The 14,273-nt window shown below is 32.1% G+C and overlaps 1 protein-coding gene across 1 annotated transcript in view; it reads left to right on the top strand.

The window, feature by feature from the left end:
* LOC126882762 (putative helicase mov-10-B.1) overlaps positions 1 to 14,273 on the top strand; it is a 190,047-nt gene that overhangs the window by 115,609 nt on the left and 60,165 nt on the right. The window contains exon 10 of the mRNA XM_050647766.1: positions 7,007 to 7,269. Within this exon, the coding sequence (XP_050503723.1) occupies positions 7,007 to 7,269 (263 nt within the window). The remainder of the gene's footprint in view (positions 1 to 7,006; positions 7,270 to 14,273) is intronic.

Below are 14,273 nucleotides of genomic sequence, written 5' to 3'. Positions count from 1 at the left end.
TTGTAGCTCAATAATCGAAATACACGTGATTTAATAGTTAATTCTTAGAGTATATACGCTATAGGAATTATATCCTCAATACGATATATTTTAAGTTTTCTCAGCATTTTTCTCGTAAGTTAAATCAATTAAAGGGTTGTTTGGGGGTGAAGGGGATGAGCTCAAAAATCGAAACTATATAATTTCAAGAGCTCATAAATAGCTCATAATTCTGCCGCAAAAACCGATTCAATATTCCTATTTTTAAGTAGTGGGGGGGCTGACTCAGACCCCCCACTAAAGTATCAAATTCCTGCTCAGTGGAACGAGCTCAAAATTTTTAGTTTGCGGAATATGAGAGCTCATAAATAGCTCATAAATCAGGGCTATTTGTTTTTTGATTTTTGTAAGTGGGGGGGGGGCAGCTCAACACGGGTACTTGCTGCTGCGTTTAGTAAATTTCAATATCCGATTTATCATCGACTTATTTCGTATGCTTTAAATGATGACGCACTGGTAAACATTTGGGGACTCAACTGTAAAATATTGTCTATTTACTGGCTAGCCTTGAAAATGTCACCAAGTTTTTAAAGCGTTTTAATTGCTGAGATAATTGATGGTACACTTCACTAAACGCATTATTGTGATTTTCGGTTTCAAGGTAAAACTCGTTAAAAAACTTATTGTACTTAGTGAATTTTTCTTTAAAATCTGGAGCGACGAATCGGTAGATCTTTCTAACAATTCGTTAGTAAATAATATAAGAGTAGATGGGGTTTCAGAGTTATCAATTTCTGATAGCGAGAGTAAGCTTTGGTTTTGCGAAGCAATATTGCGATGAGTAAACGTCAGATTGCGGTCATTTAAGGTTCTTCATTGCGGCAATGAAATGTGTAAACTCAGAAAGCGTCGTCAGTACTGTTTTGCGGTGAAAACAAGCGACTATGGACGAGCTCAATGTTGCTCTTTTTGTAGTGCTAGATGGTGAGGAATCAGAAAAAAAATTCATAGAAGAAGTGAATCTGGCCTTTTTAAAAATAAAACTGTAGAGGGTGCACACCAAATTTTTATTTGTCGCCATCTACATACGAACGAAAATAAGTTCATAGAATATTTTCGTTTGACTCCGGGATTATTTGATTACGTCTTAGGATATACAGTGCGCTGGAATAAGTGCTACCCCCTCACCCTATTTAACTTATTTATTTTTAGCACATAAGCAAACGCTCGGACAGTGCATTTTTTAAATTATTATAGTATATTATTGCATCAACGTTTCGAACTTTACGCGATCTCTCTTCAGGTGAAGAGCGTAGAGGCAAAATTTTGGTCCAATGCCTTTTAAAATCATCCATTTTTTTCGAATCTTTAGAAAACTAGTAAGTATTTTTGAAAAATTTAAACGCAGAATGAAATATACATTATTACCTACCAAGGGCCGAAAGTCCCTTAGAATACCCAGAAGTTTCTTTTGAATTCTATCCTTGAAATTAAAAATTACATCCAATTTTCTCTTTTTTTTTTCATCCCTGTAACTTATTAAAATAAACATTATAATATACATTTTCGGAAACTTGTGGACCTCGGTAATAAGGACATTTTTCATTCTGCGTTTAAATTTTGAAAAATACTTATTAGTTTTCTCGGGAATCGAAAAAAAAATGAAAAAAAAAATTAGACTGACGTTTTGCGCCTACGCTCTTCAAAAGTATTAGAGTATTATAAATTTTTGTAATAAATATGTCAAAAAGTTTTTAAATGAGATGTCACATAATGTACTTTTTCATATAAAAAATCAAAGTTATGACTGTCACCTGAAGAGGGATAGCGTAAAGTACGAAACATTGATGCTATGATATACTATGATTTGTTTAAAAATCGACCTGTCCGAGCGTTTTGCTTATGTGCTAAAAATAAATAAGTTTTGCAAATCCATTGACTCCTGAGCAGAAATTATGCCCGTTTTTAAGGTACTTATTTCCATTACTATTGCCTACATCGAACACAAAAGTAATACATGTTATATATACATGGTGGGTCAAATAAAACAGTCCACCTCGATATTTGGCAGTAGTTATTGAATTTTAGGGAAATGCCGAAACAGGTCGATTTTTATTTTTAAATTACAATTTTTTGATATATATATTTCATAATAGTGACGTCATCCATCTGGGCGTGATAACGCAACCGATATTTTTTTAAATGGGAATAGGGGTCGTATGGCAGCTCATTTGAAAGGAAATTTAATTATATATTCAGTAGTGTAAACATTAATATCACTATTTATACAGGGTGACCAAAAAAATAATTTTTGAATTCAATTAATTGACGCAAAAAGAAGAATGTACGTAGTTTATTTAACTCAAATACATTCTATTGCTGTCAGAATGTCAGAAAAAGTGTTAAGGTAAGTTTTCCATAAAGTGGGGGACTTTCAATTTTTTAATTTAATTTTCCATTTCCAACAATCGTTTTTTCCGATTATAGCGCTATCTATCCATAATTAAAAAAAATGTCTCGGATAAAAATTGCTTATTTTTAAGAAAAGAATCCAAATCTGGAATAAAAATAGGGGGCTCCCATTTACGGTTTTAAAGTAACCCCACACCCCACGTTCGTGGGGGGTCGTGTGTGGTGTTATTCGATAGATTTTTTAAAAATATTAAATATGTACATGTATTTTGCAGTTTTTCGATCTAATGTTCATTTCGCGAAATATCGCGGGGTTCGTATTTAAAATTTTAAATTTATCTCCACTCCTCTCCGTGAGGGTCGTGTTTGGTATCATTCGATAGATTTTTGAAAAATATTGAACACTTATTTTTTAGTTTTTCGATCTGACGTTCATTTCGTGAAATATTCGCCTTTTTGGGAAATTCTGTGACTCGCCCATTTCCTTACGCCCCGCTCAAATCGTCAGATTTTTGAAATGTACACTCTTTTGCATGTACTTAATTTACCTTATCTTAATCTGACGATTTCGAGTTTTTTTAAGGATAGATATTTTTTGGACCCCTTAACGAACTCCCCTGTATTAAGAGCCAATATATGGTAGAGGTACATTTACAGGGTAGGTACAAGGTTTCTCCCCATGTGATAATCTGATGCGCTCGAGTAACTGCAAAAATCGCCGCTTGGGCTCCTCTACCATTGTATTTATATGGGATTATAACTAAAGTTTAACGTTTGGATTGCCACTGTGGAATTCGTTCTCAAAAAGATTCTTTTATTTTTGAGTTTTGTTTTCTTACACCCTCTTCAACAAAGTTCTCTCAAATAATCTTTTTGAAATCAAAAATGTATAAACATTTTCGATTTCTTTGCAACACGAAAATGCAGCAGCTGCATACTGCTCTGGTTAAATCGGAGAGTGCAGGAAGAGTCTATACCAGTTTCGGAGGTCTTTTCGGAGAAATTGCAAAGAAAGAAATGTCACGGATGAACTAGAGTCATCTACCAAAAAACAAAGTAAGTTATCAATCGAAGTAGCACAGAAAACAACAAAAAATATCGTTCCCATACCACCAGATTGACAAAAGGTGGAATACTTTCTTTGGTTACACCTCCTGAGATTTTCAAAATTTATAAATCATACAGGATGCCGAGGAAATTAAGATGAGAAAATTTTAAATAATTCACAACTCATCTGCTTAGCGCGGTAAAAGTTCCAGGGCCGTGCCGTGCTATGATGCGGTGAGGCAGCCGCATCAGGCGGCATCACAAGGGGGGCGGCATATTCAGTAAAATCTAATATATGCAATAATAGATAATTCAACATTATTGGAGAGAAGTTTAGGAGAGTTTAACGAGAGTCTGATAAGTGGTTTGTTACTTATTTAAGCATCAGTAGACAAGATGAATTGATAAGTTTAATGGGTAATATTATCTTAAACAGAATTGTCGAAATAACCAAAATCGCCAAATATTTTTCGATAATCGCCGATTGTACCCCAGACGTAAGTCATATTGAACAGCTCGCATTGACGATAAGAGTTGTCGCTTTTAATTCTTGTCAGAACAAATACCTATACTATCGAAGGATTTTTATTGGTTTTTTTGAAGCTAGTGATTCAACCAGTGAAGGTTTAACGGAACTTATTTTGACAAATTGGGAAAAGTTAGGTCTTGAGTCTTGAGTTAGAATGGCTTAGAGGACAAGGCTATGATAACGGGACCGATATGAAAGGAATAAGAAAGGGTGTGCAAAATAGAATACCTACTTGAAAAATATCCGAGGCGCTTTAGGTGCCCTGCGCATGCCTCTTTTTATAATTAGGTAGTCATAATTGACGCAGCGTCTTCTTCTATAGAAACTTCATCCTTTTTTGTATTATACAAGAACTGTAGGTGCACTTTTTGTCTGGTTCTACAAAGCGTTGGAAAGTTCTGAAAAAACTAGTCTCAAACTAACTCTAAAACCGTTGAGTGTTACTAGATGGTCAAGTCGAATAGAAGCATTGTAATCTTTAAGATTTAAATTTTGTTAAATATATGATGTCTTATTCGAAACAATAGAAGATATCAACAGATCCAGAAACTAAAGTCAAAGCACGAGGATTAGCAAAAACTACTTATTAAAAATTATAAAGTTATATGCGTTGTTGTTCTTTGGCATTTGGATATATCATATAAATTCAGTCTCGAAAATGTTGTAACATATAACTATAAATTTGTCAGATTGTGTAAAAATGTTGTCAGAACTACAGAAAAAATGAAAAGTTACAGACAATCTGGCTAAAAACAAATGCAAATTATTGTTAATGGAATTGCAGAAAATCTTGATATAAGTTCCGAATTTCCAGCTGAAAATGAAATTCGAGCCAGGAGAAAAAAACGCAAATTTGATTACAAAAATCTATGGATGAGTTCTTAGCGGAGGAAGATAAATTTAAAATAAGTAATGTTTCATCTATATTTTAAACATTGCCATTAATTCTTTGAATGGCCGATTTTCGCTTCTAGAAACTCATAATAAAATTTTTATTTATATATATTAAATGGAGGAAAATAGATGATAAAACACTAGAAAAATGTATGAACCTTCATTCGATACTTTCAATAGAAAAAAGAATAAGAATCATATATAGAGTCAAATGATATTCTAGAAAAATTGCGTGATATATCTCTAATGATACCGTACTCCATGAAAACTTTTTTTAAGGTTTGGAGATTTTGAACTGTTTGTGCCAAAATAACCTAATTTCTTTATAACCAAATATAGTTGTACCACTAAGAATTTTATTAACACTCCCTGTCTCGGTAGCTAGTGGGTAAAGAAGTTTTTCAAAATTAAAAATTATTAAAAACTATTTACTAAAGTCCATAAGACAAACAAAACTAAAAAATATAGCACTCATTCCAATAGAGTCCTCACTAGCTGCTACTTTAACCAATGTGATTGACGAGTTTGCCAAAATTAAAGTCAGTAAAGAAGGGCAAAGTTGTAATGTTTGTAAATGTTATTTAATGTTAATACATTATTTCATTTAATTTAAAGTAGGTTTTGCCTTTAAAATAAAAATTGTCCTTCATTTTGTGTAGGTTCATTTAATAAAAATAAAAGTTAAGTTTCAATCATACTTAAGGGGCGGCATTTCGAGGACTTGCATCATATTGAAATGCTGTACCGCACGGCGCTGAAAAGTTCCAACAAGAAAGATCCCTTAATACTCATACAAAAGAGTAAATGAATTAAAAATGTATAAACATTTTCAATTTCTTTGCAACACGAAAATTCAGCAGCTGAATAATACTCTAGTTAAATCGGAGAGTGCAGGAAGAGTCTATACCGGTTTCGGAGGTCTTTTTCCCCTCATCAGTAGTCCCATATCCTCTTCTCTCCGATTTCCCCAGGCATCACACTTTGGGCCTTCCAGAATTGCAAAGAAAGAAATGTCACGGATGAACTAGAGCCATCTACCGAAAAACAAAGTAAGTTATAAATCAAAATGATTTAACCAGAGCATTATGCACATGCTCCATTTCGTGTTGCAAAGAAATTGAAAATGTTTATAAAGTTTTAATTCATTTACTCTTTTGTATGAGTATTAAGGAATCTCTCTTGTTGCGTATTAAGGAATAATTATTAATGAGTATTAAGGAATTTTTACCTCGCTGAGCAGATGAGTTGTGAATTATTTAAAATTCTCTCATCTTAATTTCCTAGGCATCCTGTATGATTTATAAATTTTGAAAATCTCAGAAGCTGTAACCAAAGAAAGTACTCCATCTATTGTCAATCTGGTGGTATGGGAACGCTATTTATTTTCGTTTTCTGTGCTACTTCGATTGATAACTTACTTTGTTTTTGAAATCAATTTCTAGAGTGCAAATCGAAACGTCAAACATTAGTTAGTTAAAAAATTGTAATTTTAATTTTAATTACAATCAATTGTCGCTTATTTTCAGTAGTAATAACCCAAGGACATTGATAATTGTTCGAAAAAATTTTATAACAGATTTCGAAAGCTTGTTGCTTGGAAACAGACCGACGCCGTAGGCGGAGGTCTGTTGCCTGTAAGCAACAAGCTTGAGAAAGTTGTTAAAAAATTTTTGAGCATTTTTCAATGTTCGAGGGTTATTCGGACAGAAAATTTTTTGTTGGTTATGAAAAAAAAATACAGAGCAGAAACAATGTATTTAAATGTGCAATTAACAAAGGAACAATTAGAAAAATTTAATGAAGATCCAGACATGTTACAACCAAAGTATTAAAAGTATTACAACCAAATCGTGACATTTTGAAATATTGAATATTTGAAATGTCAAAATCGAATTGAAACGAAATGTAGGTATCCATAGCTACATGATTGAGTCAAAACAGCCCATGGGATCTGTTTTCAGTATAATGTTGGTTGTATTCAATCAGATGACCACAAATTAATTGATTTCATTGGATTTCTAATTGAGCAAAAAATTTTCATGTAAACAAAACATTTAATTTAGACTTGCCACAAGAAAACAGTTTCAGAACTTTAAAATAGGCATTTTAAGATAACCTATCACAATATTTTTGTTTTTATTTTAGATTTGGAAAAATTATCCCAAATCCAGAATTCTAATTTGTGCCCCATCCAATGCTGCAACCAATGAAGTTGCTGTAAGGTTAAGACCAATAATTCCCAAAACCGAAATATTTAGACTTCTTGGAGCTGCCTATTCTCAAAATAAGCTTGAGTTGCACGGAATTGAAGATATTGTGAATGTAGAACACGGTGAATTTTACATGCCTTCCATGCAGGATTTGCTGAAATACAGGATTTTGCTAACAACAATAGTAACAAGTGCAAGGTATGTAAAAACTTTTGTTAGGTAGATTTAATTTTTGCCCACAACTCGTTTACTTTTCCTCTTTTGATTGTAGGAGTTTTGATTATAGTACTCTGTTTATTTTTTCTTAATAAGTGGTGTTTTGATTAAAACCAATTTGTGGGTCGACAATAAATTGGGAGTCTTTAAAACGACTAAAACTAAGACACTTAAAGTATCTAATAACTGGCGAAAACCAGATAAGTTACCTCTGGAAAAAATAGTAAGTTCAGAGAAAAATAAGGAAATTTTTCTCCCACGTCCGCGCCTATGAGAAATTTTAGGTTAACCACTTTTCAGCAACAACTTCCAGTTCCCCCTTCCCCAACCCACTACACAGTCTGCAATTGCGGAGTAAAAACCGGCTTTAATTTACGCCGGCACTAATCCAGTGGTATTTTCGGGATTCTGTAACAGAGGTCCTTAATGTCCTACTTCGTGTCATGTATTAAAAGGACCACTCATGATCTAGTATATCTTCCTTATGCCTCCGGCTGCGTGTGAATAGAAGATTTTTTCTTTTTTCCAGTTTTCGAAAGTACGTATATTTCGGGCGTTCAGTTCTATCAGTATCTTTCGATATCAAATCTTTATGATCAACATTCTTATCATCATTTTAATAATCGAACAGTAGAGCTTATCATTCCACATTTGTTTGGGAGAAATTACGTTAGGAAAAAATGGAATCTTACGCTGTTTTAAGGGTGCCTATAGTTCTCAGGTTCTTCATTTTTAACACAAGTAAAATGGTTTCAATATCTAGGAGCAGTTTTGACAACAGATGGGCTAGGACAAGATTGAATTAAACGACAAATAAAACAGACAAAACGTATTTGGAAACCTTAATGTGGAAGTCTCCAGTATGGTGAGACAGACAGAGAACACAAAGATTAGGATTGGACGAGCATTTGTGGATTCTGTAGTAAACTATGGAAGTGAAGTGTGGACTTTAAATACTGAATCAAATGCTGGATGAATCATTTACATAAAACAAAAAGTTACAAAAAACAAAACACCGTAAGTTCCACAGGCAAAACTATTCAATACATTCCGTAAGAAAAAATTTACAAGAATTTCCAATATTTGTCGCTTTAAAACGAAAGAAAGATAGGTGATCTGTTAACACCTTCAATGAAAATGGTGAAAGTTTGACACAAAATTTTATTGTGAGTGCCGGGGTCTCTGGTGTTCAATTGGAGTTTAAAATGTCCGTCTATACGAATCGCCTTGTATAGTGTGAATGCTTCGACATTTTATAAAAAGTGGGATATTTTAAATGAGGGAAATGAGAAAGAAAAAGAAATAACCCATCAAAACTTGAAATCAATACATAACAGAATATGTGAACTTTGTACAAATAAGTTTTAAAAAATATGATCTGGAAGAGGCGCTTTTCCAAAAGAGGTAAAGTAGGCAATTTAATCAGAAGATACATTTGAATTTATTTAGTTTCTTCATTAATTTTTCACTTTTATCTTCTTGTTTGCAACATTTTTTTATCTTTTGTTTTTTACCTGTATAGTAAAAGATATTGTTCAGCAGATTTCCTCGATATATCTGAGGTTTTCGACAAGGTCCCACATAACAATGATGTTCGCATCATGTTCTAAGCATATCCTACCAACATTCGTCGAAGTATATCCTTTTTAGTATATGCGTAGTACAAGCATAGCATGTACCATAAAAAACATTCTAAATTTCATGTTCTTTGCATGTGCTTCGAAGAATATTCTTGCACCGAATATACTGAGCACATTCGTGTACGTACCTAGTATCTCGGAATGTTCGTAAAAGTTTATTCTTAGAATATACCTTAATCGAATATTATTTTAGTATAAAAGTTTATTCTTAGAATATACCTTAATCGAATATTCTTAGTATATGCGTAAGTATATGCAAAAGTATATGCTTAACACATACTTGTATATACTTTTAAAATATCTTAAAAAAAGAATATACTGTATGTATGTACCTATAGGAAGAAGAATAATGTTAGCCTACAGATTATCAACTTCGCGTTAAGAATAATTAATAAAATTTAGGTATTTTGGTAGGTACTACTGAACTATCTAATTCATAATTTTTTTAAACCGTTTTAATTGTATGGTAAAAAAGTTTAAAACTTAATTCTATTGAAGAAAAATGAGAAATTCTCGTTTCGTTTTCAATTGAAATGAATACACCATTTTGATTTGAATTTATACCATAAAAATATTTTTACCTATAATTTTCGGGAATCCGGAAACGGCCATTCATTGTCATTCTGACCCTTGCATTGCATATTTTATACCTGCACAAGGGAAGGGGGTAGGTAACAAAAAGGCAAAATATGAAAATAGTTTCCAGTACAGTTAAGGCATTTATGTCTACGCTGTGAGGAAGAAGCGACTGTATTTGTAGCTACAAGGACTAAAACATTTTAAGAACATAAAAAGCAGCTTGAAAATAATAAATTCATATTGGTACTTCAATATTTCCTAAATACCTAGTAAGTAAAAGTATGTATAATGTATATAGATACCTATAAATTTTAGTAATTTACATACATATTATAATATATTTGGCTATTATATAATTATATAAGCAGCATTTTTATTTTGATGTGCACATAATAACTAAATATATTACTTATATTTTATATATAGGCTACTTACCCATATAATATTTATTATACATAGGTACCTATATAACTAACTGAAGTTTATATATTTTATACTTACTTTTTACGTAATATTGTAGAATGTAATAATACATTCTCATATGCAATTAGAATATGTAAATATAATATATTAGTAGAACCTAGGATGAGATTGGGTGATGTTGAAAACATACTTCTGAGAAATATAGCACATCCTTGGAATATTCTTCCCATATACTAAAAATATGTGCGATAGTACATTCTAAGTATATACATAGAAGGTATATAGCACTTCCTTGGAATATTCTTCCCATATACTAAAAATATGTGCCCTAGTACATTCTAAGTATGTAACTAGAAGGTATATAGCATTTCCTTGGAATATTCTTCCCATATACTAAAAATATGTGCGATAGTACATTCTAAGTATATAAATAGAAGGTTTATAGCACCTACTTAGAATCTTCTAAAAAGTATGTTCTTGGTATATACTGAAAAGAAGTGCGGTAGTACATTCTAAGTATATACATAGAACGTTTAAGTACTGTAATGTAGTATATACTCAGTATATGCTCTGCACATTCGCAATGGTAATTACGCATATTCTAAGTATATACTTTTTCTGAAAAGTATGTTCTATGAATCTACTAAGAACATGAAATTGTTATGTGGGGTGTGGCATGCATGATTGTAAGTTGAACTAAAGAAGCTACTGCCCCATCCCCACTTTCAACTACTACAATTATACCGGACATAGGGTGCATCGAAAAAATAAAAGTTGAAAATGTTATATCTAATAGCGTGAAAAAGTTGCTAGTGTTATTTTTCAGCATATTAGTATTTTTATTTTTTTTTTCTGAGCGAATTTGCTGCCCCCCCAACCACCTTGAATTTTATTAAATATCTGATTTTTATGGAAATTGCAATTTATATTATTTGTAATAAAATATGAGCTAAGTCGATCTAAGATTAATTAAAGAAAACTAAACATGTTGTCAATTACAAATTTAAACGATATTTAAAGTTTTATTTGTTTTTTCAGTCTCCCCAGCCCCTTTGAAATGTCCCGCTTCGTGAGTCCGTGCGTGTAATTTTCGCTTATGTTTGGTGCGGTGCGTTACTTTGTTATTATTGTTGTTTGTAAATTAAAGATTTTTAAAATAGATAAACCAGGATCATGGCGAATAAAATCAAGATGTGCTGTGGACCGCCCCATTTTTGGGTAACCACCAAATATACCTGAAAATATTTTACCGAAATACAAACAAGCGATGAAGTTTTGTAGTTGCAAGAGGATAAAAAACTCAGCAAGAGACAGAATTTTCTGGTATTGCCGAACACGTTGCAATTAAATTGGAGGAAATATGGAAAAAGGCTTTAATTCCAATAATTTAACATACAAGAATTATTCGGCTTTTAAAAGCCTATCATGACAAATATAAATATGAAACTTATGAAACCATTTAAGAGCAAGCAAAACAGTGAATTTTACAAATATAAAATTCAATGCTTTAAGAACAAAAGTAAAACTACACGTTTCGATCTTGCAGCATGCAAATGTGACACTCTGATTAATTGTCTTTGTAGCAAATCTCAAAAAGTGCCTCTGGATGAGCGCGAATTTCTATTAAATCAAAGAGGTCCCAGAAAAATGGTGATAAGCTCGATTGATAGGGAAAACAAAAATAAATATAATCAGAGAGAACAACGGTAAAATAAGAAAGTTACCGACGCAAAGACAAAACTTTAGCTCAAGTAAAAAACAGTACCAAGTTTTATGGTCAATCGATCGTGGAAGAACACATAACATTTGTGCATGAGCCAGGGTGCAATTATTTCGGATATGGGTATCCGCTGTCTGGTATATCAGAAAGTATCAAATCCAGCTATTGCATGTGACGAAACAGTCGTAAATACTGGCGTTAAGGGTGATGTAATACGGCTGTTAGGAGAACATCTTTAAAAACCGCTACAGTGGTTTGTATGTCTGCGACATTCAAATGATCTACCCCTTGGACATCAAAAGAAGTTTGCCAGTGACCAAATCAATAAACGTGAGGGTCTTCAAACTTTCTCCTATAAAAATTTTGATTCAAACCACTACTTTGAGTTAATTAACTAACAAGAATATCACCTTACAGAACCACCTATATTCATATTCTCTAGATTTTCGAGTGACAATCTGCGAGATTTTATTAAGAATCCTAACTTAGACCCTTTTAACATTGAGATTGAGAAATATCACTGCCACAAAGAATAGAACGATGTGTCAAGCTTGTGACACAAGCTTCTCTATCAGTTTGTGGAGCGTATTCGAGGGATGGATTTATAAAAATTCGAATTGATTCCAGAAAAACTGTGCCTCACTTTAATGCTAAATCGGAAAACATCTTCGAATAGGATGCTTTTACCATATTTTTTTGTAATATTTATATACCTAATTTTGTACTTTGCTTTATATTTATTTTAGTATTAAAAAACTTGGGTGACGTCAGGGAGACGAATAAGTTAGGCTATTTTGTTATAAAAAGAATGTTTTAGTATACTTTTCTTAAGTAAAATTTTTAATTGCCTTGTGAAACTAGAAAATATTTTCCAATTTAAACCGAATTTATTTATTCAAGCTCTATACGGTATTACATTTCACTCACAAAAGAAATTCGCATATTAATGTACTTTTTCTAATATTTAGTTGCCGTGGGGGCAGAAAATATTTTTTATTTAAACGCAATTTTACTAAAATACTAAATAGTGTGTTAGGCCACTTTTGTGAGCTATTACATTCTCGTTTCGAAATCAATTTTTTTTCGTCTGTTAACATTTTCTCAAAATTTTTAACTGTCTTGGGGGGGGGGGGGGCAAAAGATATTTTCCAATTTCGAAAAAAAATTTATCAAAATACTTAACAGTTGATGGGGCAACTTTTTTGAGGTATTACTTTTCCATCGCAAAAAAATTTTTTTCGTCTGTTAACATTTTTTCAAAATTTTTAACTGTCTTGGGGGGGGGGGGGGCAGAAGATATTTTCCAATTTCGAAAAAATTTTACCAAGATACTTAACAGTTGATTGGGCAACTTTTGTGAGGTGTACAGGACTTATATTATCATTCCAAAATAAAAGCAACTCATATTCATTTAATTTTTAAATATCTTAAAACAAACATTGCCTGTTGTTGTAAATAACTAGGTGACACAAATTTCCCAATATAATGCACTTGTTTCAAGATCACCTTAGTCAGCTATTTTGATATAATTATTTCATTAGGTCGAATCGTGTCAACAATCATAATAAACAATTGGGATTGATTATAGATACGTAACAAGTAAATAAAGAGATCATTCATTATTCAGCATTCATTATTCAACCATCAAGGTAGTTATAATATAGACTTTCGTCCACCAACTTGTTACTGATAATAAGTAGTAGTGTTCAATAAATAAAGTATGAACAAATAGTGTATTCCTAACAACCAACCCTCTTCTCAGAGTAACTACCCCATTACGAAACGTATTCTATTATATGGCGACCTGGAGAGACGAGCTGGACTTCTGAGGTAGGGATCAGGAAAGATGGCGAGCTTCTATAATTGGAAGAGAAGGAAAAAATTGGTAGATGGAGTATGAGATGGATTTGGAGAGACCTAGCCGCAGGGTAGAAATGGTAGATGTCGGCAGGAATGAAGTTCGGAGTCTTGGGACCACGCCCAGCTTCAAGAGGACTTGGAAACCAAATAGACAGTAGTGGACAATGACAATAGTGAATGTGAGTAACTCTTAACTATTTTTTAAATTGCATACAGTCTCACAGACACGTACAAATTTTCTTTTAGTAAATATAATGCATAATATATAATTATTATGGAAGTATTAGGGTAATTATTTTTTATTACAATTAGTAAATTAGGTCTAGTTTTCATAATATTCGTTTCAAGAAACATTTACTTGACAAGTTACTTGATATTTTAACTACATAAGTGATGTTATATTTTATTTTTTGAAAATAGATGAACTTTCATTTAAATACCTAGATATAACTTTTAAAAGTGTTTACGATTTTTTTATTTACATAATAGCTATTTTTAACTCAATACGAGTACATATTATACATAAATCTATTTTTAACTTGAACGGATTAAAATGCTATATCAGGCTTTTATTTGGCATAATATTATACTTTTGTTACCTGACCCTGAACGAGTCAGAAATACATACATGAGGAATTTGCTGAATAGAGTTTTACGCATTACATAAGACATAAAAATTACTGAAATTATACACTAGGAAAGGTGAATTAGAATTATTGTTAATGGAATTACGATAATGAAGATTGAGAGAATTTTTTTTACAA

This window comes from Diabrotica virgifera, chromosome 1 (assembly GCF_917563875.1).
Source record: "Diabrotica virgifera virgifera chromosome 1, PGI_DIABVI_V3a".
Lineage (NCBI taxonomy): Eukaryota > Metazoa > Arthropoda > Insecta > Coleoptera > Chrysomelidae > Diabrotica > Diabrotica virgifera.
Note: the sequence above shows the minus strand (reverse complement) of the source record. Positions and strands in the feature narration are given on the sequence as shown.